The sequence below is a fragment of the Neodiprion pinetum genome, chromosome 1 (assembly GCF_021155775.2).
Source record: "Neodiprion pinetum isolate iyNeoPine1 chromosome 1, iyNeoPine1.2, whole genome shotgun sequence".
Classification (NCBI taxonomy): domain Eukaryota; kingdom Metazoa; phylum Arthropoda; class Insecta; order Hymenoptera; family Diprionidae; genus Neodiprion; species Neodiprion pinetum.
Genome location: NC_060232.1, coordinates 1732935 through 1760914, shown reverse-complemented (window position 1 = coordinate 1760914; position 27980 = coordinate 1732935). Strand labels below are relative to the sequence as shown.

The 27980-nt window shown below is 42.1% G+C and overlaps 3 protein-coding genes and 1 long non-coding RNA gene across 9 annotated transcripts; 2 read left to right on the top strand and 2 right to left on the bottom strand.

The window, feature by feature from the left end:
• The first annotated feature begins 505 nt into the window (after positions 1–505).
• Positions 506–27073, top strand: LOC124217373 (synaptic vesicle glycoprotein 2C-like). 4 transcript variants are annotated; one of them, XM_069133781.1, is made up of 11 exons: positions 506–608; positions 9081–9256; positions 22873–22911; positions 23031–23192; positions 23751–23913; positions 23996–24117; positions 24206–24447; positions 25809–25987; positions 26091–26519; positions 26586–26713; positions 26805–27073. In XM_069133781.1, the coding sequence occupies exons 2-11, from the start codon at positions 9214–9216 to the stop codon at positions 26921–26923; spliced, it is 1626 nt and encodes a 541-aa protein (XP_068989882.1). In that variant the 5' UTR covers positions 506–608; positions 9081–9213; the 3' UTR covers positions 26924–27073. The 4 variants fall into 4 exon arrangements, with proteins under 4 accessions (XP_068989882.1, XP_046478792.1, XP_046478810.1 ...); XM_046622836.2 differs by lacking the exon at positions 506–608 and having other exon boundaries at positions 8468–9256; XM_046622854.2 differs by lacking the exon at positions 506–608 and having other exon boundaries at positions 8468–9260.
• On the bottom strand, positions 2120–17380 carry LOC124217265 (peroxidase). Of its 3 annotated transcripts, none has more exons than XM_069133758.1 (13): positions 17150–17380; positions 8741–8884; positions 8318–8624; positions 7985–8202; positions 5586–5765; positions 5307–5503; positions 5041–5227; positions 4592–4940; positions 4342–4498; positions 4088–4258; positions 3743–3941; positions 3555–3660; positions 2120–3445 (listed from the first exon to the last, which is right to left on the bottom strand). In XM_069133758.1, exons 2-13 carry the CDS (start codon positions 8871–8873, stop codon positions 3358–3360), a joined length of 2292 nt encoding a protein of 763 aa, XP_068989859.1. In that variant the 5' UTR covers positions 8874–8884; positions 17150–17380; the 3' UTR covers positions 2120–3357. The 3 variants fall into 3 exon arrangements, with proteins under 3 accessions (XP_068989859.1, XP_046478635.1, XP_046478630.1); XM_046622679.2 differs by lacking the exon at positions 17150–17380 and adding an exon at positions 14626–14892; XM_046622674.2 differs by lacking the exon at positions 17150–17380 and adding an exon at positions 10839–11251.
• LOC138190753 (uncharacterized) lies at positions 15019–20775 on the top strand. Its single transcript, XM_069135011.1, has 5 exons — positions 15019–15725; positions 16075–16185; positions 19290–19462; positions 20235–20422; positions 20566–20775. Exons 2-5 carry the CDS (start codon positions 16175–16177, stop codon positions 20773–20775), a joined length of 582 nt encoding a protein of 193 aa, XP_068991112.1. The 5' UTR covers positions 15019–15725; positions 16075–16174.
• A 155-nt stretch (positions 27074–27228) lies between the features above and the next one.
• LOC124217826 (uncharacterized) lies at positions 27229–27978 on the bottom strand. Its single transcript, XR_011176482.1, has 3 exons — positions 27851–27978; positions 27583–27710; positions 27229–27320 (listed from the first exon to the last, which is right to left on the bottom strand). It is a non-coding gene; the product is annotated as an uncharacterized lncRNA (long non-coding RNA).
• Positions 27979–27980: the final 2 nt, after the last annotated feature.

Below are 27980 nucleotides of genomic sequence, written 5' to 3'. Positions count from 1 at the left end.
TAAGAATGGACAAAAGTTGTTGAATGTTTTGAGAGATGTTTTTTTGTTGGCATGTCTAATGAATTCGTTGATTTTTCCGAATAGATACGAATTTTTAAAGGATTTTCTCATTATTTTGAAATTTTCGTTTCCGAAAATTTGTATAGCCTGTACTTACGAAACAATTCGTTAATGCCCTGGAAACTTCTTATTTGTAACGTACAACGTTTCTACGAAAACATATCCAAAATTCACGATTTTTTTTCCCATCATTCAAAGTTGCAAATTTTCGAATACGGAAATTTCAAAATTATGAGAAAGTTTTTGAAAAATTCACGTGTATTCGGAAAAATCAGCGAATTCATTTCACGTGACAAAAAAAATATTCCCTACAAACTTGTCTAACAATGTTTTGTTTAAATAATTTTTGATAACACTCAGGCATTATTATTATTCAAATTTAATTTTCTTATCCTCTTTGTTGTAGATAATTTTTATCCGATTTTTATCTCATCACAAAGTATTCAATATTGTCGACGAGACTCACATCCTTAAACGTTGCTGGAATTGAGAGAAAATCTGGCATCTAGAAAACTTGACTACTCACTCGATATATGACAAGTCTTGTGGTAATTGCAACATTGGTCAATTTGTTCAGTTCACTACGAAATTTCTTCATCCGAGTTTGATTGCCCGGCAAAGACGACGGCTCGTAACCCTCGCGGAGCTGTCACGAACCCATCACCAATCATTATACCAGCCGTGACGATTAACGAACTTTTCGTGATTCGACGCTCCATCTCGTCATAATTGCAGCTGGAAATTAAACCGCGGACCGAGTCTTTCAGTCGTCGCGCTAATGACGCTCTACGGCTTGCCAATCCCGCGAATGAGAACTATGCTCGCATTCATCGTTCCAGTTTTCGAATTCCTTTTTGCTCTCTCGGATCTTCGCTTCCTTTCGGCAGGCGTGAATCACTCCGGGCGATAAATCCCTCAGCGAATCGCCGCTCTTCGTATTCCACAATTTGCAAATTAGCTTCCTCGAATTCGCGCAGTTGACGTTCTGCCTTGAGCCAAATAGCTCCTAGTTAATTGTAAGTAAGTACGAAGGAATTCATATTGTGAAACATGTACTCCTGCATGCGTACAATTCGCAAGGCGAATAAGTGTTATATGTATATGTACGTACATGCATACCATGTATATGCGTATATGTAAGTTGGTGTCACCTGTTGCACAGCCAATGATAAATAGCAATTTGTCTGCAGCTCTAGTCAATGAGTTATGTAACTCGCATACGTACGCGATTAATGATACACGCTTCGTCCACGTAATGCATCCATGCACACACATTATGGGTGTACATGGTATAGTTCAGAATTGCAGGTAATTACAGGCATATAATACTATGTATACGTACGGATAATAGTAATTCGAGCGTATAATTGCAGTGTTCTAATTTATAATATATAATTTATATGATATATGCTACACGTGACGCCTCGAAACCGTAATACTTGCACAATATTTCGTTTCATTTGTGGAGTCATTTTTATTCTGCATTCATATTTATGTTTCTCTCGTAATTTTACCCACGCAATATATTTTATGTGGTAAAATCATTTTCTTCGATATTTATGCAACGTTACCACCAACGATAGACTTGCTTACTACTGGCGTATTTTGTCACGTTCCGATCCACGGGGATATTAAATGTAAAATAAAAAATTCATCCTACTGAAACGGGAGGCTTCACGCGTGAATCAGAAGCAGAGAAAATTTAACGACTCTAATGAATTTTCCAATACTTCAAGCTCGATTACATCGCACTCAAAAGTTATTAAACATTTAGTATTCGGTAATTAATATGGATTGCTGGAACGATTATGTATCTTCGTTCTTTTTCATTCTTTCACCTCTAATATAAGACAAGAAGTTGCAGTAAAATTCGCTATAACTTATAACTAATATTCTCATAGGTTAAATTTACTAAACTAAATCAATCCCGCGATGCAGCGAGAGGCCAAACGCTGTTGAAATAATGTTAAAAAATGACTTGCTCTTCATTTGCTGCGAATTATATGGTGAATTTTTAGTGGGGAATTAGACTCGGGGAAAAAAGATACACTCTTTAAAATATGATTCTTAATCATATTAAATTTATTTTATACATATAGAAAAAAAGTGGGTAAAGTAACAACAACGACTTCAGTTGCCGTTTGATGTATGTTTCGAATTATGAACGTGTATAAGTAATGCGCATTAAGTATTATGTGAGTAATAAGTCTGGTGAACTATTTGTAGTATAATAATGATTTAATAAATTTATCATCTAGTCAGTCGATATATTGTTTCCGTAGACTAGCGTGACGAGACGTAAGAAAATTGATCATTGATTGTTCGAAACACATATTTTAACATTTGGTAATTGTTCCTTGATTTTCATCTGCGCGCGTGTTCGATATAAATGCACAGTAGTTAAAATAAAAACACGGCCAAATTAAACAGCGAGGAGAACAATAATTACGGCAACATCGAAAAAAATGCGTTCCCCGAAAAAACCGCCGACAATGTACAAAGTTCGAATATTTTTAACAACAAGTAAGACGACCTTCAACTGCCACGGAATATTGTCAATTATTAAGAACAGTCTCTCCGACAGCGGAATCTACTTTGAGGATTTTTGTACACCTCTGCAGAGAATTAACCTCAGTCTCATGTACAAGGACGTACGTAAATACTAATTACGTTGAAAATTCCCTCGCGTATACGCGTGTGTTTTTAAAATTCTTAAAACTATAACCCAAACTGAATTACGATATAAAAAATAAAAATAAAACGATATTTGATCTATCCTCCGTATCTAATTTAGGTAAAACCTATATAAGTACGTTAGTCGTACTTCGTTTAGGAGTAGAAGCAAAAAATTAAAACAAAAAAAAAAAAAAAAGAAATAACAATTGATTTCTTCCTTCTTTCATATCATCGAAGTACGTATCGTACGTTGTCGTTTTTGGTCCTCTGAAGACCGAGACGGTAAGAGAGAACCCCCTCGGATTGCTAATCGATCGACTAGTCACGTATTTATCATCGTATTCATCAGCTAATTGCTTTCTTCTTGATCTCAGCCGTGATCGCAGCTCGTGTGACTTCTACATTCGTATAACCACACGCGTGGCGGTAATCGTGTGGTGATAATCGTTTCGGACACACCTCCACTGCACACGGCGCCCCGGAGAGCGACTCCGTCCTCCTGACGCGGGATCAGTTGCTCGTACATTCATTAACGGAATGCCCCTTGAGTGGGAACGCACTCCGAAAAATCTCCCCAAGACGCCCCATCCAGATATTGTGACCAGTCAATCAGCTAGACATTCAACGGTAAGCCTTGGCCTTCTCGGCCCAGGCAAATAGGTCGACGGTTGGAATGGCTTCGTAATCGTCGCATGGCGCCAGCTCGTTTCTACAATTGTTCGGAAAGGAAAGAAGAGCAAAAATGTAAATACGCACTGAACTACAAATTTCCGAATTACAGAAAGAAACGGAGGAAACTCGTGTTATGTTCAACTCACCCAAGCTGAAGCTTGAGGAAAACGTGAGGCTGCATGCTGGCGATGTTGTCACCGTTTTCGCAGAATATACGAGCCAAGGAAACATTGCGGAGAGCGTGTAATTGGTCTGTAAGTAGAGCAGAGTGCAACGTAGAATTAATTAACGAGGAATGATAAATCGGTTGGAATTTCTCGGATCAATCACTAACCTCCGGTGAATGGGTGAGGCTGCGACGCCGAGTTGTAGAAGAAACGATCGGACCGACGAATAGTGTCGAATTGCTCGGAAACGAGGCAGCTCAAGGTTGGGCCCAAAAGACCCCCGTGACTGGGCCGCTCCGCCATGCCGCCGACGACGAGGTCGACGTCGTTAGGGTGGTTGTACAGCATACTGAGCTTTTCGACCACCTGTCAAAGCAGTCTTTGTTAACAACGATACGCGGTTGAAAGTATCAGCATTCGTCATTCGTCGGAGCCGATTACCGAACATCGCAGCATCGAGCAAAAGTTCGCGACTAATCGGTTCGTTTCGATATAACTACGTAATGCGTCACCTCGATTGGTATCGTGTCAAGGAATTCGTCAAAAGTTGACGCCAGTGACAGGCCACAGTGCTCGCGGTAGTGATTGTAGCCTGGAATTCCGTGGTCTCGGCCTCGTTGGATGTCCAGACTCATCGAGTCCAGACCGAGATTGCCGTGGGTTTTGTGCAGCTTTTGGGTCATCTGAAATTTGCGAATGGCGAACGTCAGCCAGTGGAACCAACGCCGAATAAACGCTCATAGATTCTTGTCTGTTTCACACTTACGTCTGACACAAGTTTGACATCCATTTTTTGGGAGTTCTGGGTGGTTAGTCCACGAATCAGACTGTCGAGAAAACCAGCATCCTCGATGACTTTTGACTTGCCGAAGTGCTCGTGCAGCTTCAGGGAGCCAGTAACACTGCGAGCCTCGTCGTGCATTCTGCGTGTAAAAGGAAAAGTGCAGTTTGTGCTGAGTTTTCATCGGACAGTCAAGAATCTGGAAGAGGAACTTATACTCGTGCCGGACACTTACCGCAGCTTTCCCTGGACCAGGGAATTCATAAAACGGAAAACAGCTGTCGCAGCTTCGTTGGTAATGGACGGATTTTCCCGGCTATCGTAGAGCTGTGAAGCTCTGTTGGCAGTGACGGGAAACAGATGTCCGTATCGAGTCTGATTCGTTCCGAGGATGACCGGCAGCCATTCGTTGTACGTGATGTGCTGAATTTCGGCGATGACAACGCGACGAGCCTCCTGGAAGATAATCTCGTCGGACCAAATCGGGTTCAGCCTCCCTAATTCCCTGGCAATTCTGTTATGCTCGCGAAGCCAAATCGTGTGCATCACTGCCAGGTGAGGTACGTGGTTCACTCTGAAGTCGCCTGATTTCGGAGAAGAAGAAGATGAATAAAGACGTGATAACCGGAAACTCGTCTGGTTAAGTAAACTTGTAAACCTCTTTAAAATTGGAGTTAAACTTGCCTGCCGCGTAGCAACCGTTGTCGCGACACAAAGAAGCAGGCTCCGAAACAGCTGTGGGTAAATATTCGCTTCCGTTTTTGAGGCTTACTCGAAGAAGCCCGTCACTGAAGGCGCGGAGTTCCCGAGCGGTTTTCGACGTGGAACCGTAAACCGTCGAGCCGTCCAAGAAGTGGGTCACTTGATTCACCTTAAGAAAGAACGAGTCGAGGTCAGTCGCAGCACACAAAAGGACTTGACGTCCGAGTCGAAGATTAATTTTGACAAACCTGCTCGGTCGGTCCAAAGCTGCAGTCTGGCCTGACGGTCGGCATCGAACGGACGTAATTCATGCAGCGGATCCGTTCCTTGCCATAAACGGGATCGTTGTCGGGTATGGAAATCGGCGCGCAGTCCGGATGCGTGTGACGCGGTGCCAGGAAGAATCCATTCGACCGGCAGCATGTTATGGGTTTGTTGTTTGTGACTGGAAGAGGGGGATGAAAAGTTCGCGGTCAGGTCTGCTCGATTTTTGGAACGCTTAATTAAGCGACTCGAAGCCGACTTACCCATCTTGCGCATCGGGGTGTGGGAAACGTCGTTCGCGACAAACTGAGTCCACTGCATAACGGCGAGCGTTTTTGTCGAGTCGGATTCCTGGTTGTCGCTTGGCGAGATCGACGTACTGACGGATCTTGGACCGGGCAATTCCTTTCCTCTGCGCTCGGGGCGTCTTAGCGCTTGGATACCTGAACCCCGAACGAGAATTAGTGCAGGAGGTCAAGATTGCAGAGGTACGGTGCTAGGTACTAACGTTTAACTTACTCAAATCGGAATAAGATTTAGAAAACTTGACACGACGAATTTACGAACAAGTATTTTGCAGGGCAATTATCACGCCTCGTTTTGAGCTGAGTTATGCTTAGCGTCCACACTCCGATTTGAGGATCGTTTTTGCACCGCGAGAGCAGAGCTCAATATGTGGCACTGTTACGTATATACGTCACGCCTAAACTCGCCCGTGTGAAATGTAAGGATCAAGCTCTCGTGTTGCAAGAACGCTCTGAGATATCCATATTTTAAATCTGATCAGACTCGAAATCGACGATCCGTTGCACTGATTTCCAAATCCAATGAAATTTGAATACACGTTCAGACGCGAAGAGATTATGGGTAGAATTTACACGCAGGTGTAGAGGAGATCAGTTTCCGTCGATATCGATTGTGAAAAGACGTGCCAAGTCCTTGAACAAATGATCGATGAAAGCCACGAGTAGAGCGAAAGCAGTAATAAGGGTTTCTTGTTATAAAAAGCTGCAGTGTCGTTGAATTATAACTGCATCAAGAAAATTGAAAAACATCTCCCTCGGATCGCTTTAGCCAAACTCACAACCCGCCCTAACTTATAAAAGTATAAAGTTAAATGCAGAACCGCGTAATCGAGTTTCGACAACGTGATATTAAAAGGACGTTAAATAGTTATAATATCTATGTAAATAAATATGTATAATACATATGATAATACAGTAGGTATTAAAGGTATATCCGAATTTTGTTACATACACTTCGCTATTGCTGGATAGAATCTCCAAACCGGGTCACCTATAGTAGCCAGTGAATAATCACAGCTATATTCACGTAGCATATTCTAATGCCATATCTGTGCCTTTTATTCGCACAACGCGGCTGTAATGCAAATCACAGAATATATATATATATATATACATATATGTGTATGTATATTTTTGAGGTAACCAATCTTTGTAACAGAACGTCGTTCGTCTCTAGATTGTACTTCCAGCCAGGGTAGATAATGCAGCGAAACGCTTGCATAAACAGGTGAGCGAAACAGTGTCAATGATAACGATAATGATAATGACGATGACGGTGGTGTTGGTGGTGGTAATGGCTGTTCTACGAATAGCGGGAACCTATTTACCAGTACCGCGCGATCAATCGACGGTTTTGATCTATCGTTTTTCCTCGTATTAATTCTGCAGGTCCATCGGTATATGACTCGCGACTCATTCACCATGTTCGAACTGTACCAACTATACTCAGAAAAAAGATTAATCGAAAAACTTAATCAATCGAAACAAAGATTAATCGAAACTGCCGATTATCCGATTAATCGCACAGCACTGGTATTTACACCGTGTTTCACATATTCCAGTGAAGAACATGAATGTGTATATGTCGCGTCTGCCCGAGTAAACAATATGACAAAACCCATTCGATGATAAAGAATATGAAGTCAGACGTCAACTGATTTAATAAATGCTGATTTCGGAAAAAATGACGATGTCACGCGGTTGTGTTGTTATCCGAACTAGCAAAGATGTGTTTATGCGCGATATCTTCTTCTTTCAAACGTGGAAAATAACAAAGCTGATATCGTTACGGCTAGAAGGTGACGTAGCAAAATTATCTCAGGATAAAAGAGGGAGGATGGCTAGCTGCTGTAAATTCAAAGTCTTGGGTTATTATTGCACAGTGTGATATAGCAGTATCTATGTAGAAGGAATAAAAGCAACGCAATACAAACACATTGTTATCGAGACGGAGATGTTGACAAAATGAATTTAATGAAATTTAAGCATCTAATCCAATGCCTCTAAAAGTTTCACGTTCGCATGACGGATTGAATCAGCACAAACAAACATGTCGTTTCTCGACTATAAACAATACGACGTTAATCTCTGAATGTATACAGCTCTGTATAGTTCGTCGTTGTCACACGTGTCACATGTATAATGTGAAACACTCGTAGACAATAATGTTAAATGTAAAAATTTTATAACGTCGTATTCCGATGCAGAGCAATAATGAATGTAACGACTGAATTCTTGCATCGTACTCGAGTGAAATTAATCAACGAATCTACGGAACGGGGTATCTGGGATATATCGATTCTTCCTCTCGAATTCGCTAGTTTTTTTCCCCCTGGTAACAAACAGCATATTCTCACCATCGGCGTAGTTTGGAAATAGGATCCTCGAATAGGCGGTCATGACGCTTCCCCATCTAGGATTATCCAAATTGTTGCAGGTACCGTCGATCGTCCTGTACCTCGAACCACCGTCGCAATCAATTCTGTGCTCATTGGCGCAGTTCCTTCCGATAACCGTGTCCTCCATTTTCAAAGTCGATATGAACCGCGCGCACCTTTCGTTCCTAAATCCAGACCTGATGACAAAACGACCACCGTTCATTGATCCGCGATCGAGAAATTCATTCGACAGTTACGAACCGGCTCGTTCCAAGTTATAGACTTTTCTTATTTTTTTTTTTTCTCTTTTACCTCTGGCAGTTGTTCTGGGCCAGGTAAGACGACGCCTTGACGACGACCAGGGCGCTGACGCTCTTCTTGTGAGCTTCCATCGTCGGGTACCAATGCGCGTACTGACCATGGGTCGGAGAGTCGTTAGAAAAGGATATTCCAGCGCCGGCGATGTTCGCCTCGAGTCTCGCCATTTGGTCGACGAGCATTTCCGCGAAATCAATCGACGAATTGATCGCCTCGGGACCGATAACCGGAAACGAGCTGCCGCCAAGGAATCTTCGAGAGTTCATCCTCAGTTCATCTCGGCGCGTAAGTGACGGGAAGCCTTTTATTTGGGAGAAACGGGAGTAAACAAAGCCGATAGATTAGGTCAACGGTTCTGGCAAGCAGTGAGATCGATGTTCGGAAAGTAGGTCCGACAATAATAAACATCGTACTCACCGGCAGAGAACGAGAGGTAGTTCTGCATGGAAATCGGCAGTCTCGAAGCGTCTATCGTGCTCGGCTGAGCGACGAAGCCCATCCCTTGAAGCGATATCCATAGGACGGCCAGGGTCGCTACAGACCCGGCCATGACTCCTTTTGCTGTGAAACAGAAGGAAAACAGTCTCATCTTATTACTCGCGGAATTTTCACCAGACTTTGTCGTATGCTTGCAATAGTGCAGTAAAGTTTCCACGCGCGGTAAATTTTCACGTCTACGCTGTGAAACGATTGTTGTCAACGACCGACTGTGAGAGTGTTTATTTTTTTTGTTTATTGTTATTAATAAATTGTGAAGCGAAGCGGTGAATCGTCGATAGACCGCAGGACGCAGTTTTTGAGTGCGCAATGGTGGAGTGGAGTTTATTTAAAAAAAGAAACTTGCAGTGAAGAGTATTATACACGTGAAGTAAACTTATCGGCGGTGAGAGATGGTAAACAAATCTGTTGCAGCTCTGGCATTCGTTGACCAAGGCAAGTAAGTGTACGAGTCATATCTAAAGTATGGATGAAAATCTGTTGTTGTTGTGTCGTCGTTCTTATTTTTGTCTTCGGTTATTCCCAAGTGCCTAGAAAGCGACAGTTAATCTTTGCCCGGTCTAAACCAGGCGTAAATCGGTCCCAGGATCCGAAGAACTTAACAATATCGAATAGCGTAAAAATATTTATCGACCTCGACGAACCTACGCAAATAGAATTGAAAGCCCGCGGAGGTCGAAAGGGGTAAAAAGAGGGAACGGAATGAGCGGAAAAAAAGGAAAAAAGAAAAACGGATCCAAGAGTAAAGATAAAACCGAGCACGAATAACGAGAAAAAAAAAATGAAAGCAAAAAAGTGTTTGAACCTCAGTTTACGTACACACACCGTGATGCATCACGCACGTACGTACATATATGGCGCGGCTCTCGCAAATGCGATTGCTGATGGAAAAATACCACCTCGACTTGTCGCACTCTACACGTATGATGGTGTGCGTGTAATCGGTATAACGCGTGCAACGCGTATACGAATCGTCGCAAGTGTGTAATGCACACGCAAGTCGTGAGCTATTACGAAAGATAAATAAATGTGTGCAATAGTAACGCCGAAAGATTAAGAAGACAGGCGAGGCGGAGAGTAGAATTCGATATCAGATAAACTTATTCGGGAAGTTTCATTGCCGGTCGGTATTGAAAAGATAGCTTCAAATCGTAAAAACACAGCTGAGGTAGTAGGGTGAGGGGGTGGAGAGGGGAAGGGGTTACTGATATTTGGCGGATTATCGGGTATATGCAAGCGCAGGGAAAGCGGGGTACGGACCGATAACGGAGATCTTCTCTAAGTTACGAACAGAGATATTAAACCACCACAGTCATCAACAGCGGTCGGATCAGGTACCGAATGCTGAAATGTTTTTGTCTCACGATGCGATTGACGGACCTCGGCATTTCGTCTTGAGTTAGTCTAACGCGTTTTATTTTATCGGTTAGATCGATGTCTCGGACAGATTCGGAGCGAGTGACTTCTTCGTACGAAAAGTCCGATGATAACTATCATTATACATGTAACGATTGCGTTGTGCAGAGTATCTCGATCGCCCGCAACGCTCGATTTGAATGAAAAATATTTGTCTTCTCTGGTGTATCGCAAGGCCACGTCATAATTATGCGGTAGGTCTGTACTAGGAGAAGACACAAGTGTAATAAAGAAACTTGAACATGACCTGACTTATATACGATTTTGGCCGATCTCAATTACGCAGTTTTTAAAAATTACGAGGCTGTGACAGCTAAAATAACCTTGAGATACAGCCTATAGCTGGCTTCTTTCGGAGCGATGCAATATCGCGAAGGACGTACAACGTTTGTGCACGGTGATCGGTCGTAAGACTACCTCAACACGCGTTACGCGCCGACACAATTGTCACGACGACGATAATGATAACAAGAACAGCACCGACGTAATAATAACTGCAGCAGACCCGCGGTTTGATGGGAAATCGTTTGTTTACACAAAATTAATTATAATCATTTCGCCGCCAGACGAATCCAGATACTAAAATCAGCTATTAACGTACCGGAAATCCGCTCCATGGGCTTTTCTATCCCGTACATGGCGTACGCCCAACGATCGCTGTCGTTTGGGGCCAGTATCATTTCCCAGGAAAATCACAGTGGTGGTCCGGTCGTCAACTTGGTTCGTAGGTTGATTACGGTAATCGCAAAAGTCAGCAGTTTCGGGCTTTGGTACTTGGTATCACTCTCAACTACGCAGCGAGGATCCGAATTATCACAGTCGGTGCACGCGCAACGTTATACTCGCGTCATAAAAGTCCAAGGGTTGAAAATTTAACGCTTCGACTAGAATATTGTCGCATTCACCTTCCGGATCGAAAATTAATCACCGATCGGAAGCTTCGCTTGTAAACTTCTCCTCCTCAGCCCGACAAGACGTAACGGATCCACGTCCAACTTGCCGTAAACGTCGGCGTGAAGTGGAGATTCGGCTTACCTACTACCGTGCGATTCCCCTTTCGGCTCTGCGACGCCATTGCGAACGCCAATGTATACCGCGTTCTCTGTCAATTGGCCCGATTTCACGTCTCACCCTCATTTTTTCAACAATTTTATTCATTTTTAACCAGCCTTTGGTACTACTTGATAATCGTACTCTCTCTCTCTCTCTCTCTCTCGCTCTCTCTCTCTCTGTCACGTTTTCCATATCCTTAGCTCCGAATATCGGCTTCGAGTTGAGACTTTTTCAGCAATGCATTAAATGTCGACACAAAATGTACAACCTGTATAACTCGGTGCGCAGCATGCAATGTAATTCCTATCAGTTACTCGAATAACTTTTTGGACCGAAAACGACGTTTTTTGAAAATGTCAAGTTTACCCGACGCAAAAAGTCGCCAGCGAAAACAACCGCGAGCTTTTTTTTACCGTCACCTTTCGTCTACCTTCGAAAGAATTTTCCCTTTCCGACCATAAACTGAGTAGGCTGAATAATTTCCGAGGAACGCGCCATATGCAAGAGCAGAGGGCGCGTCTCGAGCTTTTACTTCTATTCACATACCTCGCGGATTGCGTTAGTATTTGTGCGTGCGTATCGGCATGTGCACATTTGCGAAGAACGTGAAGCGTGTCTGCGAATTCCCACCACCACCAGCACTACCTGCCTGTGCAGCGGATCGTTCTTTCTTTTTTTCTTCCTTTCTTTCTCTCTTTATTTGCGAAACGATAAAAACATTCTATCACTCGGTGTCCACGTGCACCGCTCTGCAAAAGCCGGCTGGTCACTCCGCTGCAGCAGGACGCAGCGGGTCTTTCGCACAGCGTTATACGCGTGTCGAATAACGAATTTACCGGTAAGTTATACTTAGCCGAGTGACTTGAGTTGCGGAGTGAGTAATGAGTATTTCAATCAAAGCTCTAATCTCCGTCGATTTGATATTCGTCAGTTTTCCGAAATCCAAAATGCACCAACGACTTTGAAAAAAAATTCTCCACGATGCTCTGGAAGTTTTTTTCTTCTTGACCTCAAAATTCGCAAACAAATTAAAGCTATCCACTTTGGATTATTGCTAAAAAAAATTTCCGATTTCAACGAAACGCTGGAATTAAGTTTCGCATAGGCTAAACCGATGTGTTTTATTTCGCGAAAAAACGGTTTCGCACAGTCCGAAATCGTTATGCGTAGACAGTCAAAAACGTAGAGTGCGTTTAGTTCTATGCGTACTATCGATGGTTCGAAAAGCTTGGATTCTTTCAAACGAATCGAGGAAAAATAATCGAGTTTGAAAAATGATCGATTATACTCGATTAATCGGGAAAAAATAACCGATTATTTTTAGCTATTCTTACAATTAGTCGAAGTTTTGAGGACAGCGCTAGCTGCACATGGAGCAGTGTGAATTAATCGATCAGAGCGAAGCCAAATATCGGGGATTTACCGCCCCACGCATGCCTCTTATACACGTATAGTTACACACACACGCGCGTATCACGCATCCGAGGCACCAAGCTAAACGGTTACTCAATCAGAGATTCAAGGCTTATCGCCGACGAACCGTCGTCTAGCTCTATATATCGATATATACTGCTTCTTGCGTCATTCCTATTCCCACGTTTACCCTATAACTTATTCACAACATACGCTTTATTTATCAACTAAAAATAGCAGACTACGCACGCACCGTTCCGGAGGCGTGGCACGACTCGAGTTGTTTTTGACCTGGGGCACTGTTTTGCTTCCAAAAATATTATCCGCGATGCGTGAAAATGAAACCAGTTGAGGTTTAAAAATTGTCGCGAAATTCCGAAACGCCCCAGCTATGTATTCTGCAAATTCTATCGTCAGCGTTTTTTTGTTCTTTTACTTGTCAGTTTTTGCGACGCGTTTGCGTATGATAACAATTTCCTGAACAACCTTGGTAGTTTCAAGTTACTTTTAATATATTTCTTCCTCAGTGTCTGTTGTCTGCTTTGACTTTCAGAAGTCACTGCGAATGCACTTTACGATATTTATTATATATTATTGTTTGTGTGTTTTGTTATACGTGCAAAAGAAAAAAAGGACACTTTAATCCCGGTTTTTTAACCGTCTTGTATCACCTAATCTGCAAAGAATAACACGCGTCTAAAGAATATATAATTATATATATATATAATACATAATTTGGGGTGCTGAATTGCATGTGCATCGATCTCTTCTGTCCTACTTGTGAAAATATAAAACGCGCATGCGCACGAAGAGATCGAAGGACACGAAGAATGGATTCGCAATAAGACGCGGGTGTAATAAAGAGATTAGCGAATGCGTGCGTTGCGAATTGCAATTGCGTTTTAACACAAGGCGTGCGATAAAATCCGCGGACTCTCGAGACAGAGAAAACACGAATTACAAAACGAAAGAGTGATAAAAAGAGGCTTATTCATACTCCGAGTGCATGCAAGTATTGTTGTGTTTACCGAGAGACGCATCGATGCACAACGTGTGCATTTAGGAGTGTGCGATGAATGCGTAACGCCGCGATAACGAAACGATATAGTAATAATCGTCCTCGCTCTATGTGCAAATAAATGTTCAACAAACAAAAATACGATCGTCCCGTCAAATAAAACTGCAGTCTCGAAGCCTTTGCAGTTGCACATCTGCAGCGATAAATGGAATAAAAAAATAATCGTCGAGGTACTGATTCAACTTAATAACGAGAAAAATAACGTGAGATCTAAATACACGCGGCGGTTTTAACGAAGCAATAATACTTTGTTTTCAACGTCAAATTAACGGCTCTACACGCAAATTTTTGCGGTCATTCACACTGCGCGTACTCGTCGACGTGCAAAAATGTTGATCAAACGAGCAGTCCGGTTATAGTTCAACTGAACCCTTGTTGACCCTTGAAGAAAAATCGAGCCAATTTTCGCTGTCGATTATATATTACCCGGCGCGAATCGGGGATTGTATAACGTAAAAAAATGTTCTTTGTTTTTTTCAATTTAATAATAAAATTTTCTCAAGGTGGTAATATACGACTTGTAATAATTAGCCGAGTGTAAGAGACGCGCGATCGAAATTGTCTAAAGGATGGGTAATGATGCAATTTTTTTCGTCCTCTTCATCCGCGTGCACGTATTAATTATACAACAAACAATGGCGCAGATGCACGTGATCAATGAATGCACGTCAAGATACGCGCTGCAAGTGGACGTCCCACACACGCGTTTGTGTAACAATGAATGGAATGAGGAGGAAAAAAAGTACGAAATATCGAGTTGGCAAAAATCAGCATTCAGCACCCTAGTATAATAAAGTTTGTTCTATTCTATTCTATTCTCCATCTCTCTCTCTCTCTCTCTCACCTATTTGAAATTTCAACTTTTCATGGGATTGGGGTTGAATTCCGATGTCGAACGGGAGATCCGATGCAACCTTCATGATTCCTCCAATTCCTGATCTCGAGACTCCGCAGGGAATTATTATGTAACTTTAACGATCGTAGGAGTTAGCCGTTTACAATGATTGCAGTGATTATTATTTGAGTAGTAATTTTCTTTTCACCCTGTCGCAAAAACGCGAGAAATGACTTTGTCTCTATTTTCATTCAATATGGCTCGCGGAAAACTGTCACCCACCCGGAATTTCCTGTTTCTGTTCCATTCGCAGCTTTTCTGTTCGCGCCGCCGCGCCACGAAAGCTCCAGAGGCTTCCATACGCGAAGAGCTTCCGTATGCGCAAGTCGCGATACACGCAGACTCCGTATTTACCCTCTTATCAGTTACAGTCGTTCACCTGTGTCGAGTCGCCGAACGATCAACCGTCGACAAGTGCGAATTCCGAAGCAGGTGTAAGCGCGGTGGAAAAACGAGATTTCAGCAGCAGTCGGATGCAGTAAATTCGAACTTGCAAGCTTATCGCAGACAGCAAATATTGTTGGTTATTAAACAACCGCGATTGCGGACGTAAACAGATATGTAAATAAAAATACGTACTCGAGACTAGCCGTGCTTATCGAAAATTCAGTTGCAAGTTGGATAATAATTGATATTTATTTACCATCGGGACTCGGAAGAAAAAACAAAATCTGCTATTCGCGAGCGTTGAAATTCGACCGAACGAATAAATTAATGAATGACGATTGATGAATGAATGGATGCAAAAAATATAGTAAGATTGAAACAAACGTGGCGTAAACCGGGCTTAAGAGTTCCTTTGGCCATCCGGTTAGACGAGCACGTGATTCGAGCGTGAACACCGACTGGTCTTGGCTGTGTTCATCGGTGTGAACCGAGTAGCGAGCGCAAAATATTTAAGTGTGCGTGAAGTCCGACTACTTTGTCGTCTCAGCGCGAACAATATGCGCATATATGCCTGTACGTGTGCGAAGTTTAACCGTTTGTGCACTTAGGCGTGTGTGTGTGTGTGTTGTACGCGAATGTTCGCCGAGGAAGTGGACCTTGTTGTATGTAAAAATATATCGCATGGCCGCTTGTACTAGAATAAAAATAGAATACAATAGAGGAGATGCAAGAAGCGAAGAAAAATTTGCGAAAAGAAAGAAAAGCGATGGGATAATACATGTTTACTTGTTATATGTGTACCGATATTGACTATAGGTTACTTTCGTAATCGATACGTCAGCAATTGATCGGCTCTAAAAACCGTTGAATGACGGTTTTACCACCGAAGAAATTATTGCAAATTTGCGGCTCGCAGAATCAAGTTACTTTTTTTTTCTCTAGCGGTTTCGGATGACACATTTCAACCAAGTACAATTAATTGCCACGCAATTTTATCTTTGTATGATATAGCTATATCGCACACATTTCAACCTTGTGAATACGCATTGTTTAATACGCATATAATCACGGGAATGTCAAAACAAGCTGAAAACTGGTGTGACATCGAGATATGGTAACGAGGTAAGGAATTTCATTAAAATTTTCCACGAATATTTTGGAGCAGCTACGTTCGTGAATCCGAGCTTATACGGGACGTGAAAATACTGCAGGTGAGAAATTTTGCACGGGTCATTCGTATGCGACTTTCTACGAGGCGCAAATGTTTCGATCGAGGAAATTGTCGATGGCAGCCATTTTGAAAAAATATCTTTTATTTTAATGCTTAACTTGAGTGAAAAGGTGGACGCTGAACGGTTATAGTATTATATAAAATATACAAGAGGACGAGAATCCGCGGGAAAAATTGCAAGCAGGCAGGGGAGAAAATGTAAATATACAAATAGCAGGATAAATCGTCGGGTCGGTTCGAGAAGATCGAATTAATTAATTGGGGAATTGAGGATTTCATTTCGGCGATTGGAAAATAACGAACACACTGCACGCGTTAGTTTCACCGTCACGTCCTTTTATGCCGGCCTGCAATCCTGCGTAAACTTACGACGCCTCTCAATTTGGCTCGACAAAACAATGTTAAAAATAAATTTTCTCACTAATAGACTGGTAATAAGAAGATACAATATAAACTCGATGATACGATATGCCAATTCAAGCAAAATTCTATCCAGTCGTGTTTTTCGGATTAGAAGCAAAAATAAATCAAAAGACACCAAAATATAAGATCAGGTTGAAATTTAGAATTATTGTAGAAAATTTCGCTGATATTCGCAACTGTGGTTTTCATTTTCGTAACACACCTTTGGTTTTTGAAAGTTTCAATCTCACAGATCCGTTTTTGGTAAATTGATTTGATTTTCAAATTTTAAACCCCAGCATTAACGTAGTAACGAATGGAAAATTCTTCGGTTTCGAACCGATCCGTGAAAATTTTGGTGCAATTGGTTCGTATGGAAATTCCACCACCGAAGTGAAAACGTCTTGTACGAAGTTGGACGGATGTTTGTGTGAAAAATCTCAGGCGACTCACCTGCGGATAACAGAAGTGGAGTCTAATCTGCTTCCGGTACGAAGCTACTGCGAAGAATCAATGGACAACGATTATTCCTCCGAAGTCGCGGGTGAATATTGAAAGCTCTGAGTCGCGTCGTGAGTCTTTATAGAAGTTCGACGTGCACACCGGATGCGGCAAGTCGGTGGTGGACTAGCAGATGCAGCCGTTCATCTCTCTTCGCCTAATCTTCCCTTTCCTCCGTTGAACTCCGCGATGACTCGCATTCGACTAACGAAGAGCCCCGACCATCGCAAAAGCAGAATATTATCAACAAACCGATGTTGTTACAATACGACGCGGTTTAGTTGTTACTGCAAAACTGACAAGGCTCGTCTTCGGTCACGGGTCACCGATCGAGTCAGTCCGGAGTCTGCCAATACGTGAACGTTGTTAACGAACACTCGTCATGCGACGACGACGTTCACCGTCATCTGCTTTACGGCTTCACTTTGAAAAAACTAATTTTCAAAATACAACAATCTCGCAGGCTGAAACGATTGCACTTGATCCATTGCCGATGGTCCGCATGTTTGCGTGATCGGAAGATTTGAACCACCTTGTTTGAAAGCTCCGCAGATTTTCGACTTCATTGCCGATTCGTTACAGAAAAAGTCTTACTTCCATTTTATGGCGAATTCGAAAATTGAATTGTAAAACTTTAGTATTTTTCCGAGTGCACAGCTGATCTTCGAAGAGTGATCGACGAACTCAAGGTTCACAGTGTTCCAAGCTTTCGCAAGAAGCGTGTTTCTTGTTTTCTGCCGTACAAATAGATAGCCCTGTTTTCTCGACTCGGTCGTAACCCGTGGAGACCCTCGCTCGTGGATGATAGATAAATTGGAACAGGGTAGCTGATACCGATACCGACTTTACAATACCGTTCTTCTCGAGGAGGATAAGGTCGATACGGGTTGATCATTCACACGCGCGTACCGCATACGAGATAGAAACGAACGCTTGAACTTTCCACGCCTTGAAATTAGATTGACTTTCCTGCAAGTCGTCTTTCGTTCGTTCTTCGCCTTTATTTTAACGCATTTTCACGAAGCTGATAGCCACGTCGTGCTTCGTATCTCGGTGAAGATAAACGGAAACGAAAATAAAATAAAAATCCCACGATGCGTACTTTCCGAGAGAATATTAGTCATTCCACTTATACATAGGTATTCATTTTTTCCAATAAATGAGCAATAATTTTTTTGAAATCGAATCGATAGAAACTAGAATTGATTGGAGAGGTGCAAACAGTTTTTCCTGTTATGTACGTAGGATATCTTTTCCGTCGAATTACACCCAACGTTTGTGAAACGTTTACGTACGTTCAAAAGTACATGTTTGGAGAAGTGTAATGGGGAAAATAGCGAACTACGATCGTATTACTATACTTTAGTTATTCGGAGAACAATTCATTATTATTAATCGCGCGGGTTTTACCCGTGCATAATACTGTAGCGCGTATTGACGTATTGTTTTTACGTGTAACGGGAGAAATTACCAGTTGATCGTATAAGTAATCAACGCTGAATTATTGCAAGCGCGGTTTGTGATAATTCGATTTAAAACTTTATTTTTTTAAGTGCTACTCGAAAAATTTATGACAAATATTGAAAAAAAAAAACTCTCGTAAAACCTGGAGGAGGTAGGAAAATATTTAATATACAAATCCTCAAGGTGTAGACGTAAAAATGAATCAAAAATATTACAATAATTAGTATAGCGACGTCTAAATATTTTCCTACCTCCTCCAAGTTTCATGACAGTTTTTGTTCAACAATTGCCCTTGCACCTTAGAAAAAGCAAAAGTTATAAAATGAGCCACCCTGAGGTAGGTGAAGAAAAATAATTTAGGTGCGCCTGATTGCAGACAACAAAATACGTAAATATGTATGAAATTGCCTGCAATTGAACAATATGATAAAATCATTTTATCGATAATCGACTTCGAAGTAGCGATTTATAATTTCCAGAAAAGCCTGTGTGATATTTTCTTCTTCTCTGACGTTCGCCGTTATTCGATTGCCGTTTAACGTCAAATGTTCGGCTTTTATACGGATGACCAGATGATTCGTTTAAATTGACTTCAATAAATTTAACGATATTTTTGCTAATTTTTCAGTCATTTCGCGAGTCACATAAATTCGCCGCATCCTTTGTTCGGTTTAGTTTCTCGCCGACAGTTTCATTCGAAAATCATGGAAAACGATAACAAGGAAATCGAAGCGCTGAATGACAATTTTTCGTACAACAGCATGTTGGCTCGGGCTTTGGTTCAGCTATTTGCACAAGAAGGTACGACCCTACTATTCTCCTACAAAAATGATCATTCTTGAAACTTAATTTTGAAATTCTTCGACACAATCGCTACGCCCAACTTTATCGATGCTTTTATCGCACCCACGGTCAGTTGTAGAATTTTCTCAACGCAGCGGGTCTCATACCAACGGATGGTATAAATTTGTCGCTGCTATTCACCGATATCATAGCGTTGAAAGGTAAGGCAAGTAAGTGTTTAACCAATTCGCAGAAGCCTCGATCATCGCGTCGACTATGATTTTTTTCCCCGGCGGATCTTCGAGCCTCTCAAAATAGGCCGCGTTCAATGTTATCGATAATTATCGCACAACATTTCTCGGTAACGTTAATCAATTACAACGAAGCACAAATCGTCGCAGTTGTTCAAACAAACTTTTACTTGTTTGTCAGTTTTATTCTTTTTACCTTATTATACCTATATTATCATCGTATATCGCTACGCTGCAAGTGCACTTATATTACGCGATACCCTCGTTCATACCTGATGCAAAAATTCGTTACCTGCAAGCCTTTGCAGTTACGATAACACGAATATGAAATATTTTTTGCAAAATAACAAACTCCGGGAGATGAGTAGAAAAAAAGTATGACCCATGGGATTTCCTCCCCTGGTTCGAACCAATCGACTCGTAATATTCTACGGAAGGTGAAGAAGTCAGGATTTATAGTTTCGAAACGGCCCACCCGCTAGACGTAATTACCGGTTGGTGATCGATTGATCGTGGATTTTGTATGATTGATTTTACAGAGAGGGCCCAGATTCACATGTGGCTTGAAAAACTACAAAGGGTACCCCGCGATGACGTCGACGCAATGATCATCCGCAACGAGTACATGTGGCTTCTCCTCCTCGTTATGCAGAGCGGAAACCTTACCGAGCCCTTCGACAAGCTGCCGCCCTACGCGGAGGAACTTCCTCCGGTTTCGGACATCATGGTGACGACGCGATTGGAATCTACTTATTTTTCTTATTTTTCTTATCTTTTCTTTTTTTTCGTCGTTTTTTTCCCTCTCCGCAATGTTCACGTTTTCCTCGTTGTTTATTTCTCGTCGTTAACGAGCTGTTTCACCGCGTCCAGCCGACCCGGATTTACCAAGAAGTCCTCGGTTCGTCGGAGCAGAATTTTTCGTGGATCGACAAAGTGCTTTCGGAAACGAACGCGGCGTCGGCGGCGGACGAAGATAACGACGTGAAAGTTGGAATAGCGCCGCACACGTTTCTCGATCATCAGCCACGGCCGCTGAACGGAATCGCATGTTACTTTTCTGTCTTCAGCAATAAATCTTGAGACGATGAAAGAGCGTTTTTTCAATACCGAGAAGCATTCCTTGCGAATCTGCTTCGCGAAAAGCTTGCAGAAATCGGTTGTTTTAGAGCCGATGAAAATCGTTAGCACCGCGACCATGATTCAAGTAATAAACAGACGGATTATGTGGTGTTTCTCGTTGGAGATAAGCGGGATTAGGAAGCTTTGCGGTTAGCAGACCGAAACAGATTGGATTTGCCTGATTATTCTGACACTGACTGAGAGCTCGCCAGATATACGAGCATGGCGAAAAACGACGATAATAATTGTTCGCATTTTTTAAGCTCCATGCGAGTTCTCCTATCTGAGCTTGCGCATACTGACCTGACAAGGTGAAATATATACCGCGAATATCAAGATGATCGCGGGATAAGGTCGACCTGATCTTCGACTTGACAGCCGTTTCAAAGTTTCGTCATCCACACGACAGTCGAATAGTTCGTTGATTATTATCTTTCATGTTGTCGGACGCCATCACGTGCCTTCTGTACCCACGAGCTACGCTAGTTTGAGTCACGAGATTGAATTTCATAAGGTTGACGCGACGAAACGTCATCCGTGTCCAGAGAACACCAAAACAGAATCTGCTTGAATGATCCCAATTCCATTTTCTGTTTGAAAAATTTGATTCCAGTTTCCAGTTATAATAAATAAACAGAACAAGCACGTCAAATTTGTGAAGAATCATAATCCGTTAATCATTCCTACGGTGTAAGTGATTTCTATTCATTCGTGATTGTTCGTTGATTTGTGATGTTTCTTCTTTCCTCTGTCGTAGTTAAAATTCGATTTGATGCGTAGGAAAAATCGGTCAGTCTCTTCCAAGATTGGAAAGTCACAAAATGAAAAACATCGGGTAAAAATTAGTTTCGATATGCGCAATGCATCATCAGACGTATGAGCACGTGTCAAAGATTTTTTTTTATTTTCGCTCAGCGCACGTGCGGTGCATCCCTCGTATACGATGTGTTCGACACAGTCACGTATAATTCACCTTGTCATTTCATAATCCGATAAAATATTCCCACCGTATATGCGTTATGTTACACACTCGAGGGTATTACGCGATATTGGGCTGGAATCGCGCTTGATCAATTGGTCGTAAATATATCCAATGAAGTGAAACGTGACAGGATTATTTAACACGTTTTGACCGGCGCATAATTCTGATATAGAAATAATCTTGCGAATACTCGTCTAAAAAATAAACTCTCGTTTAACTAATCGCATTTGTTACGTATCTAAGGCTTGTGTGTATTTTTAGTCAAATTCCAACAAGTACATTTTTAGTATAACAGACGACGAAAATTACGGAGAGTGAAATATTCCATTGCGAGTTTTCATTCGCCAGTTTAAATATTGCGAATCAGGGACTCGAGGATCGTTGGCAAAAATTAGTTCCAGAAAATAAGCCTCGAATAGAGAGGAACATACGTTGCGGAGAATTGAAGTTAATTTATTTGATGATTAATTTACGGCTACCTCGATTGTCATTTTTTCTGTAAAAACTGATCAGTGAGGAAGGCCAGTTATTGGCAGCTGATAGGGGAAGTATATCGTAATAATCGACCGGACCGTAAATAATCTGTTTGTCGCAAACGTCGGTCGAGATTTCGGGAGGCGAGTTTCACGATGAAAAATGGCGATAAGAAATCTTAGGGTTTGCGTAGAAGCTGGCAGGTGGGCATAACGAAGTGAATTTCGTCCTCGGTGACAAGACTCTGCTCTTGTCCCCGACCGCATTAGTGGATGCTCATTAGTAGCTAATGATAGATGTTCGAACATCAGTTACTTCTTGACCACCAAGAAGGACGTTTCGTGTCGGTTGTTCTACTTTCGGAGAATCCGCAATAAGGAAATAACGATATAACAGGAACGCGGACATTTCAACATTAAATAACATTCTCCAAGTGATATGAAATTAAGACTCGGTACGAAGTTACGCGAGTTTTTTCATCATTTTTCTAAATTTCTTCTCTCAACTGTTCAGTTTTCAGGCGCATAGATTTCTTTTTCTCCTTCTGACAGAAAATACTCGAAGCTTACAACTATACTAATCGCGTTTCGATATTATTACAGAGAAAGGATACGACTTTGAGAACGCGATAGCTCAAGTTGGTGAGTTAAAAAAATTGACCAACTTTCTTCATCAATTTCAAAAACAATTCACTGCTTTTTATTTTCTTGTCTTTCGTATCTTTTCATTCCGCGATAAAATTTCTCTCGTCCGTTACCAGGTTATGGAAAATATCAAGGACTCTTGCTGGCCGTTTGCGGTACGATTTACGCCGCATGTGCGATCGGGACGACGACCCTTTCCTTCGTACTTCCGTCCGCGGAATGCGATTTCAAGCTGACTTCTGCCGACAAGGGGCGGCTCAACGCGACGCCCCTCGTAGGTGAGTGAATGAAAACACCTCGATACTTGTAACGAGAGTATCCGATTTGACTTCTTTTGTAACATGTTACAGTAGACCAAAAACTAAGCGATAAGCATTTTCTTTTTTCTTATCTGCCATGAAACACTCTAAGGTGGTGAAACCGCCCTCCGAAGTAAGACATGTCAAGGGGCGATTTGGCAGTTCTTTTTTTTCTACTTGAAAAAATTACATTCTTCACTTCTCGTCATGAGAAAACTTTTCCAGTTGGATTGGTTAAAAAATGTTATGTTCTTGTGGGTGAAACTGCCAAATCGCCTCTTGACGTATCTCACTTTGAAGAGTGGTTTCACAAAATCTTCAAAGTGTTTAACGACGGATAAAGGAAAAAAAAAAAAAAAACTACGCGTCGCTTAGTTTTTAGTATACCATAACATATCGCAAAAGAAATGAAACCTGTGTTACCTTTCTCGTTAGATGCCCTGAGCATCCTGATCGCCTGTTTGAAATTCCGCATTCACCGTAGAGAGAAAAATTATTCGAAATCAGACTTCAGCACCGAGATTCGACTATTTTCAGGCATGGTTGTGGGCTCCTACATTTGGGGAAACATAGCCGACGCTGTGGGTCGTAAATGGGGCTTGATAGCAGCCTTGCTGATGGATTCGATGGCTGCTCTGTCGTCGAGTGTCGCCCAGTCTTTCCCCCTCTTCCTCTTCTTCCGATTCTTCAACGGTTTCGGGTGAGCCACAGACAGGAAACACGACAGCAAACGAAAGAGAGGAAGACCCTATGGATTGTAAAAATTGTTCCTTTTCTCGCAGGATCATCGGGGCCACCAGCATCGTCTTTCCCTACTTCAGCGAATTCCTAGCCGCTAAGAATCGCGACGTGATGCTCTGCAGGCTCGAGGTCTTCTGGACCGTCGGCGTCATTAGTCTGCCAGGTGAAGATTCCGTCTCGAATTCCCGCACTCACCCTCGGCCTCGACTCTTCTTTTTAAACTTTTATTTACCCCTCGAAACGACGTTTAGGGATCGCTTGGGTGGTGATACCGCACAGCTGGAGACTCGGCAGCGTCGACACGTTCTCCTTTACCCCCTGGAGGATGTTTGTGGCCCTCTGCGGTGTCCCGAGTCTGACAATGGCTGTGATCCTTCTCCTATTCCCAGAAAGCCCGAAGTATCTCATGACCCACGGGAAGATGGATAGAGCTTTGGTCGTCTTGGAAGGAATGTTCGCTATCAACAGCGGATTGGAAAAGTCCGATTATCCGGTAAGTAAAAGTACGAACGTTTTTGCGGCCACGTTATGCTCGTGTTATCGGTTCGCGTCAATGGCCTGAAATACGATTTTTGGAGAAAAATAGGTGCATCAAAAAATGACTAGATTTTAAAAAAATTTTAAATGAAAATCCAAGGAACTTCACCCGATCAAATCAGTTCGTTTATACGTTCAGAATGTCAAGGAGTGAAGAGAAAACGAAAATTGACATTTATCAAATAGTTGATCGGTTAAATACGCACAGGTGAAAAGTAATAAGAGGGAAGAATCGTTCCTTAAGAAGCCGGATCGTGAAAAAACAGAACTAATGATTAGGATCATCATCGATTATTCAGTGATTTTTATCGTGTCCGTTAATCTTATCTCGGTGGCTGGATGTCTCGGAAGAGGATGATCGCCCTTGATGACGAATAAGCTCATCCCTCATTCTCTGTCTTGATCGATCATACAGATTAACGTATGAATAGTCAAAAAACAAAATTCCTTTCAACGTAACACACGACTTTCCTCAAGTTGCATACTTTTCTGTAATATCTCATAACGATCGATCAGACCGGTGTGTAAAATTTGTACAGGACAATTTTGACCGGCTCTATTCCTTCGTATTTCTCTTCTCTCGTCATTCGCGTTCTTGCGATAAAAATTTCCCGCGGATGCAAGCTGCGTTCACCAATATCAACGCGCAAATCTGTCGATGAATGTTGATCGTATCTCTCGTGTGGCGATAATTCAGATCTAAACGTGGACCACTCTAGCAGCAAAGTGGGGGAACAAAACCGGATTATCGTGAAGAACCGACGACTTCAATGACGATTAGGGTGGTTCAATGTTTAACTTTTTTTTTCTAATCTAAGGTACCGCTCGAACAATTTGTGACAATTACTGAAAAAAATTGTCGTAAAACCTGGAGGAAGTAGGAAAATAGGTATGTATTTATTAGTTTATTTTTTTCGTATCGTGGTCCAATTAATCAGATACTCCTATTTCGGTGGCAAAGACTGTTATCCAAAATTTCTCGGAGACGATTAATCCTTCGGATAAAAGACAAGAACAGCCAACTGCGGAATTGTTAGGCGCAGTTTGCTGTTGATTGGTGATCAATTAATTGTACCCCGATACGAAAAAAATAAACTAATATATACATACAAGTCCGTAAAGTGAAGAGATAAAAATAAATAAAAAATAAATAAAAAATATTACAATAATTGGTAGCGATTTTTAAATATTTTCTTACCTCCTCCAGGTCTCACGACAATTTCTGTTCCAGTATTTGTAAAAAAATTTTCGAATTACACCTTGAAAAAAAAAAAAAGAAGAAAATGAACGACCCTAATGAGGAAGCTTTCGTTTCAGGTGAAAGCTCTTATCAACCCAGGGCAAATACACAGGGCAAGCACGAAGCACGAGCCGCGTTTGCGGAAGCTCACGATTCGCCTTGGCGCGATTTGGCGTCAAAAGAAGCAGCTCTTCTCGCCACCGTATCTGCGTTACATCGCCCTGACATGCTTCGCCGATTTCGGACTGATGTTCAGGTGAGCGAGACTTCCTTTTTCCCTTGCGGGGAAAAGTCGTGATTTGGAAGACGGGACACCTGCAGTCTTTCTCTCTTTCTTTCTTTCTCTCTCTCTCCCGCAGCTACTACACCCTGATGCTCTGGTTCCCGGAGCTCTTCGAGCGGTTCGGCCAGTTCCAGGAAGTCCATCCTGACCAGCCGGCCGGAGTCTGCGACGTGACGTCGATCGTGGTCCAGGGTGCGCACAACGAGACGACGATATCGGCGAGCTGCGACAAGCCGATCGACGACAAGGTCTTCCTCTACACCGTGATAATCGGTTTATCCTGCATACCGACATCGATATCGCTCGGTCTCTGCATCAACAAACTCGGGAAGAAGTTCCTCCTGATATTCAGCTTCATGGCGGCCGGCTCCGCGGCCCTGGGACTTAACTTGGTCAAGAACCTCACTCAGACCCTGATTCTTTCCTGCATATTCGAGGCCCTGACAAGCACCACGGAGGTCATAATATTCTGCGTGATAGTCGAGCTGTTTCCCACCAGCCTTCGGTAGGTCAAAGGAAAGAGGTAATCTCGTTTTTCGCGGTTCGTAATTTTTTCTCTTTCCACTTGAAGAGCGTTGGCGATGTCGTTGACGGTGACTTCCGGTCGTCTCGGAGCCATTGTCGGTAATGTTGTTTTCGGGACGCTTATTGACCTGAACTGCATCATTCCGATTTACACGTTCGCAGGGCTCTTGATATGTGAGTACGCCGAAAAAAGATCTTTAAAAATTCTTTAGGTCCTTTACTTGCGTTCATATTTAATAACCATTAAAAATTTCACGAAACACAGCCGGCGGATTTCTCTGCATGTTGATACCGAGCAAGGGTCAAATAGTACCTTCGCTATCTTCGCCCCCGATGACGCCGTTGGGAAGTTCATTTAAGATGGACGCTTGCGACATCCGGTAGTGAGAGGCTCAGCAGACCGGAAGCTGGAGAAAAACGCGTCAGAGAAACAAGAAAGAGAAAACCAGTAATGACAAGAAAAAGAGAAAAAGAAAATGCAGCAGAATCAGGAAGGAAATGCGGAGTGCTCGAATTGACTCGGTCAAGTTTATTCGGTGAATTTTGCAGAAAAAAAATTAAAAATAAACTGTGCAATAACCAAATATATAATATGAACGGTGAGATCGAATCTCCGATCCGATTGCTATTCGCGAGATCGCGTCAAAATCTGAAAAAATCAGCACTCTATATGTATAATAAAACATATCGTGCGTCTTTTGTTTTTGAAAATAATTTTCAAGGTCACCGAGTCAGTCGAGATTTCGTATGTCGTAAACAACTGCACTGCTGCATGGCTGATCTGTCAGAAAAAAAAAACAAACAAAAAAAAGAGAAATTAAAAAAAAATATAAAACGAAAAAAAAACAATATGAAACAGAAAGGAAAAAAAATGTTTAATAAAAGAATATATTTTTATTTTTTATTTATTTGTAGGTAACCGCTTTGTAATTAAAATTGTATAGCTTCCTTTTTGTTTTCAAAGAAAAGGAACTAAAAAAAAAGAGAAAGTGACCTAAAAACCAAAAACCGATCATCGCGTTAGATTATATGCATTTACGAACCTGTTAACATTACACCACTCAAGGATATGACGGCAATGCAACCTGCTCCTTCCGTCAAAAGTAAACCATGCGTTCCCATCGCCATTCCCAAGTATCCAAGACTGTTCGCAAACCCAACGCCGAGAACCCTGAACACAATAAATTGCACAACATGGGCTCATTATAACTGTACACGTTAGTCAGAAAATACATCGGGATTGAATTTATCAATTTTCCGCAACTGAAATGAAACTCTTCGCGACATCGAAGAAAGTATTCTTTCTCTCACCGAGTCTGCGTTTTCGACAATTCCACGACGAGGCATGACGACGCGGTCCCGCCGACGATCCACATTGCTTCCATCAAGCTCGTATAAAACAGAGTGTATTTCGTATCGATCACGTAATGCACGCAGAACG

Bases quoted from the DNA above. Each gene is read 5' to 3' on its own strand.
- LOC124217373 (XM_069133781.1), top strand. From the start codon at position 9,214: ATGGTAAACAAATCTGTTGCAGCTCTGGCATTCGTTGACCAAG. The intron at 24,118-24,205 runs GTGAAGATTCCG...AACGACGTTTAG, and splicing joins CGGCGTCATTAGTCTGCCAG to GGATCGCTTGGGTGGTGATA. The intron at 25,988-26,090 runs GTGAGCGAGACT...TCTCTCCCGCAG, and splicing joins GATTTCGGACTGATGTTCAG to CTACTACACCCTGATGCTCT.
- LOC124217265 (XM_046622674.2), bottom strand. From the start codon at position 10,917: ATGATACTGGCCCCAAACGACAGCGATCGTTGGGCGTACGCCATGTAC. The intron at 5,228-5,306 runs GTTTGTCAAAAT...TTCTTTCTTAAG, and splicing joins GCTTTGGACCGACCGAGCAG to GTGAATCAAGTGACCCACTT. The intron at 4,499-4,591 runs GTAAGTGTCCGG...TTTTACACGCAG, and splicing joins CTGGTCCAGGGAAAGCTGCG to AATGCACGACGAGGCTCGCA.
- LOC138190753 (XM_069135011.1), top strand. The intron at 19,463-20,234 runs GTACGACCCTAC...TTGATTTTACAG, and splicing joins TCAGCTATTTGCACAAGAAG to AGAGGGCCCAGATTCACATG. The intron at 20,423-20,565 runs GTGACGACGCGA...CACCGCGTCCAG, and splicing joins CTCCGGTTTCGGACATCATG to CCGACCCGGATTTACCAAGA.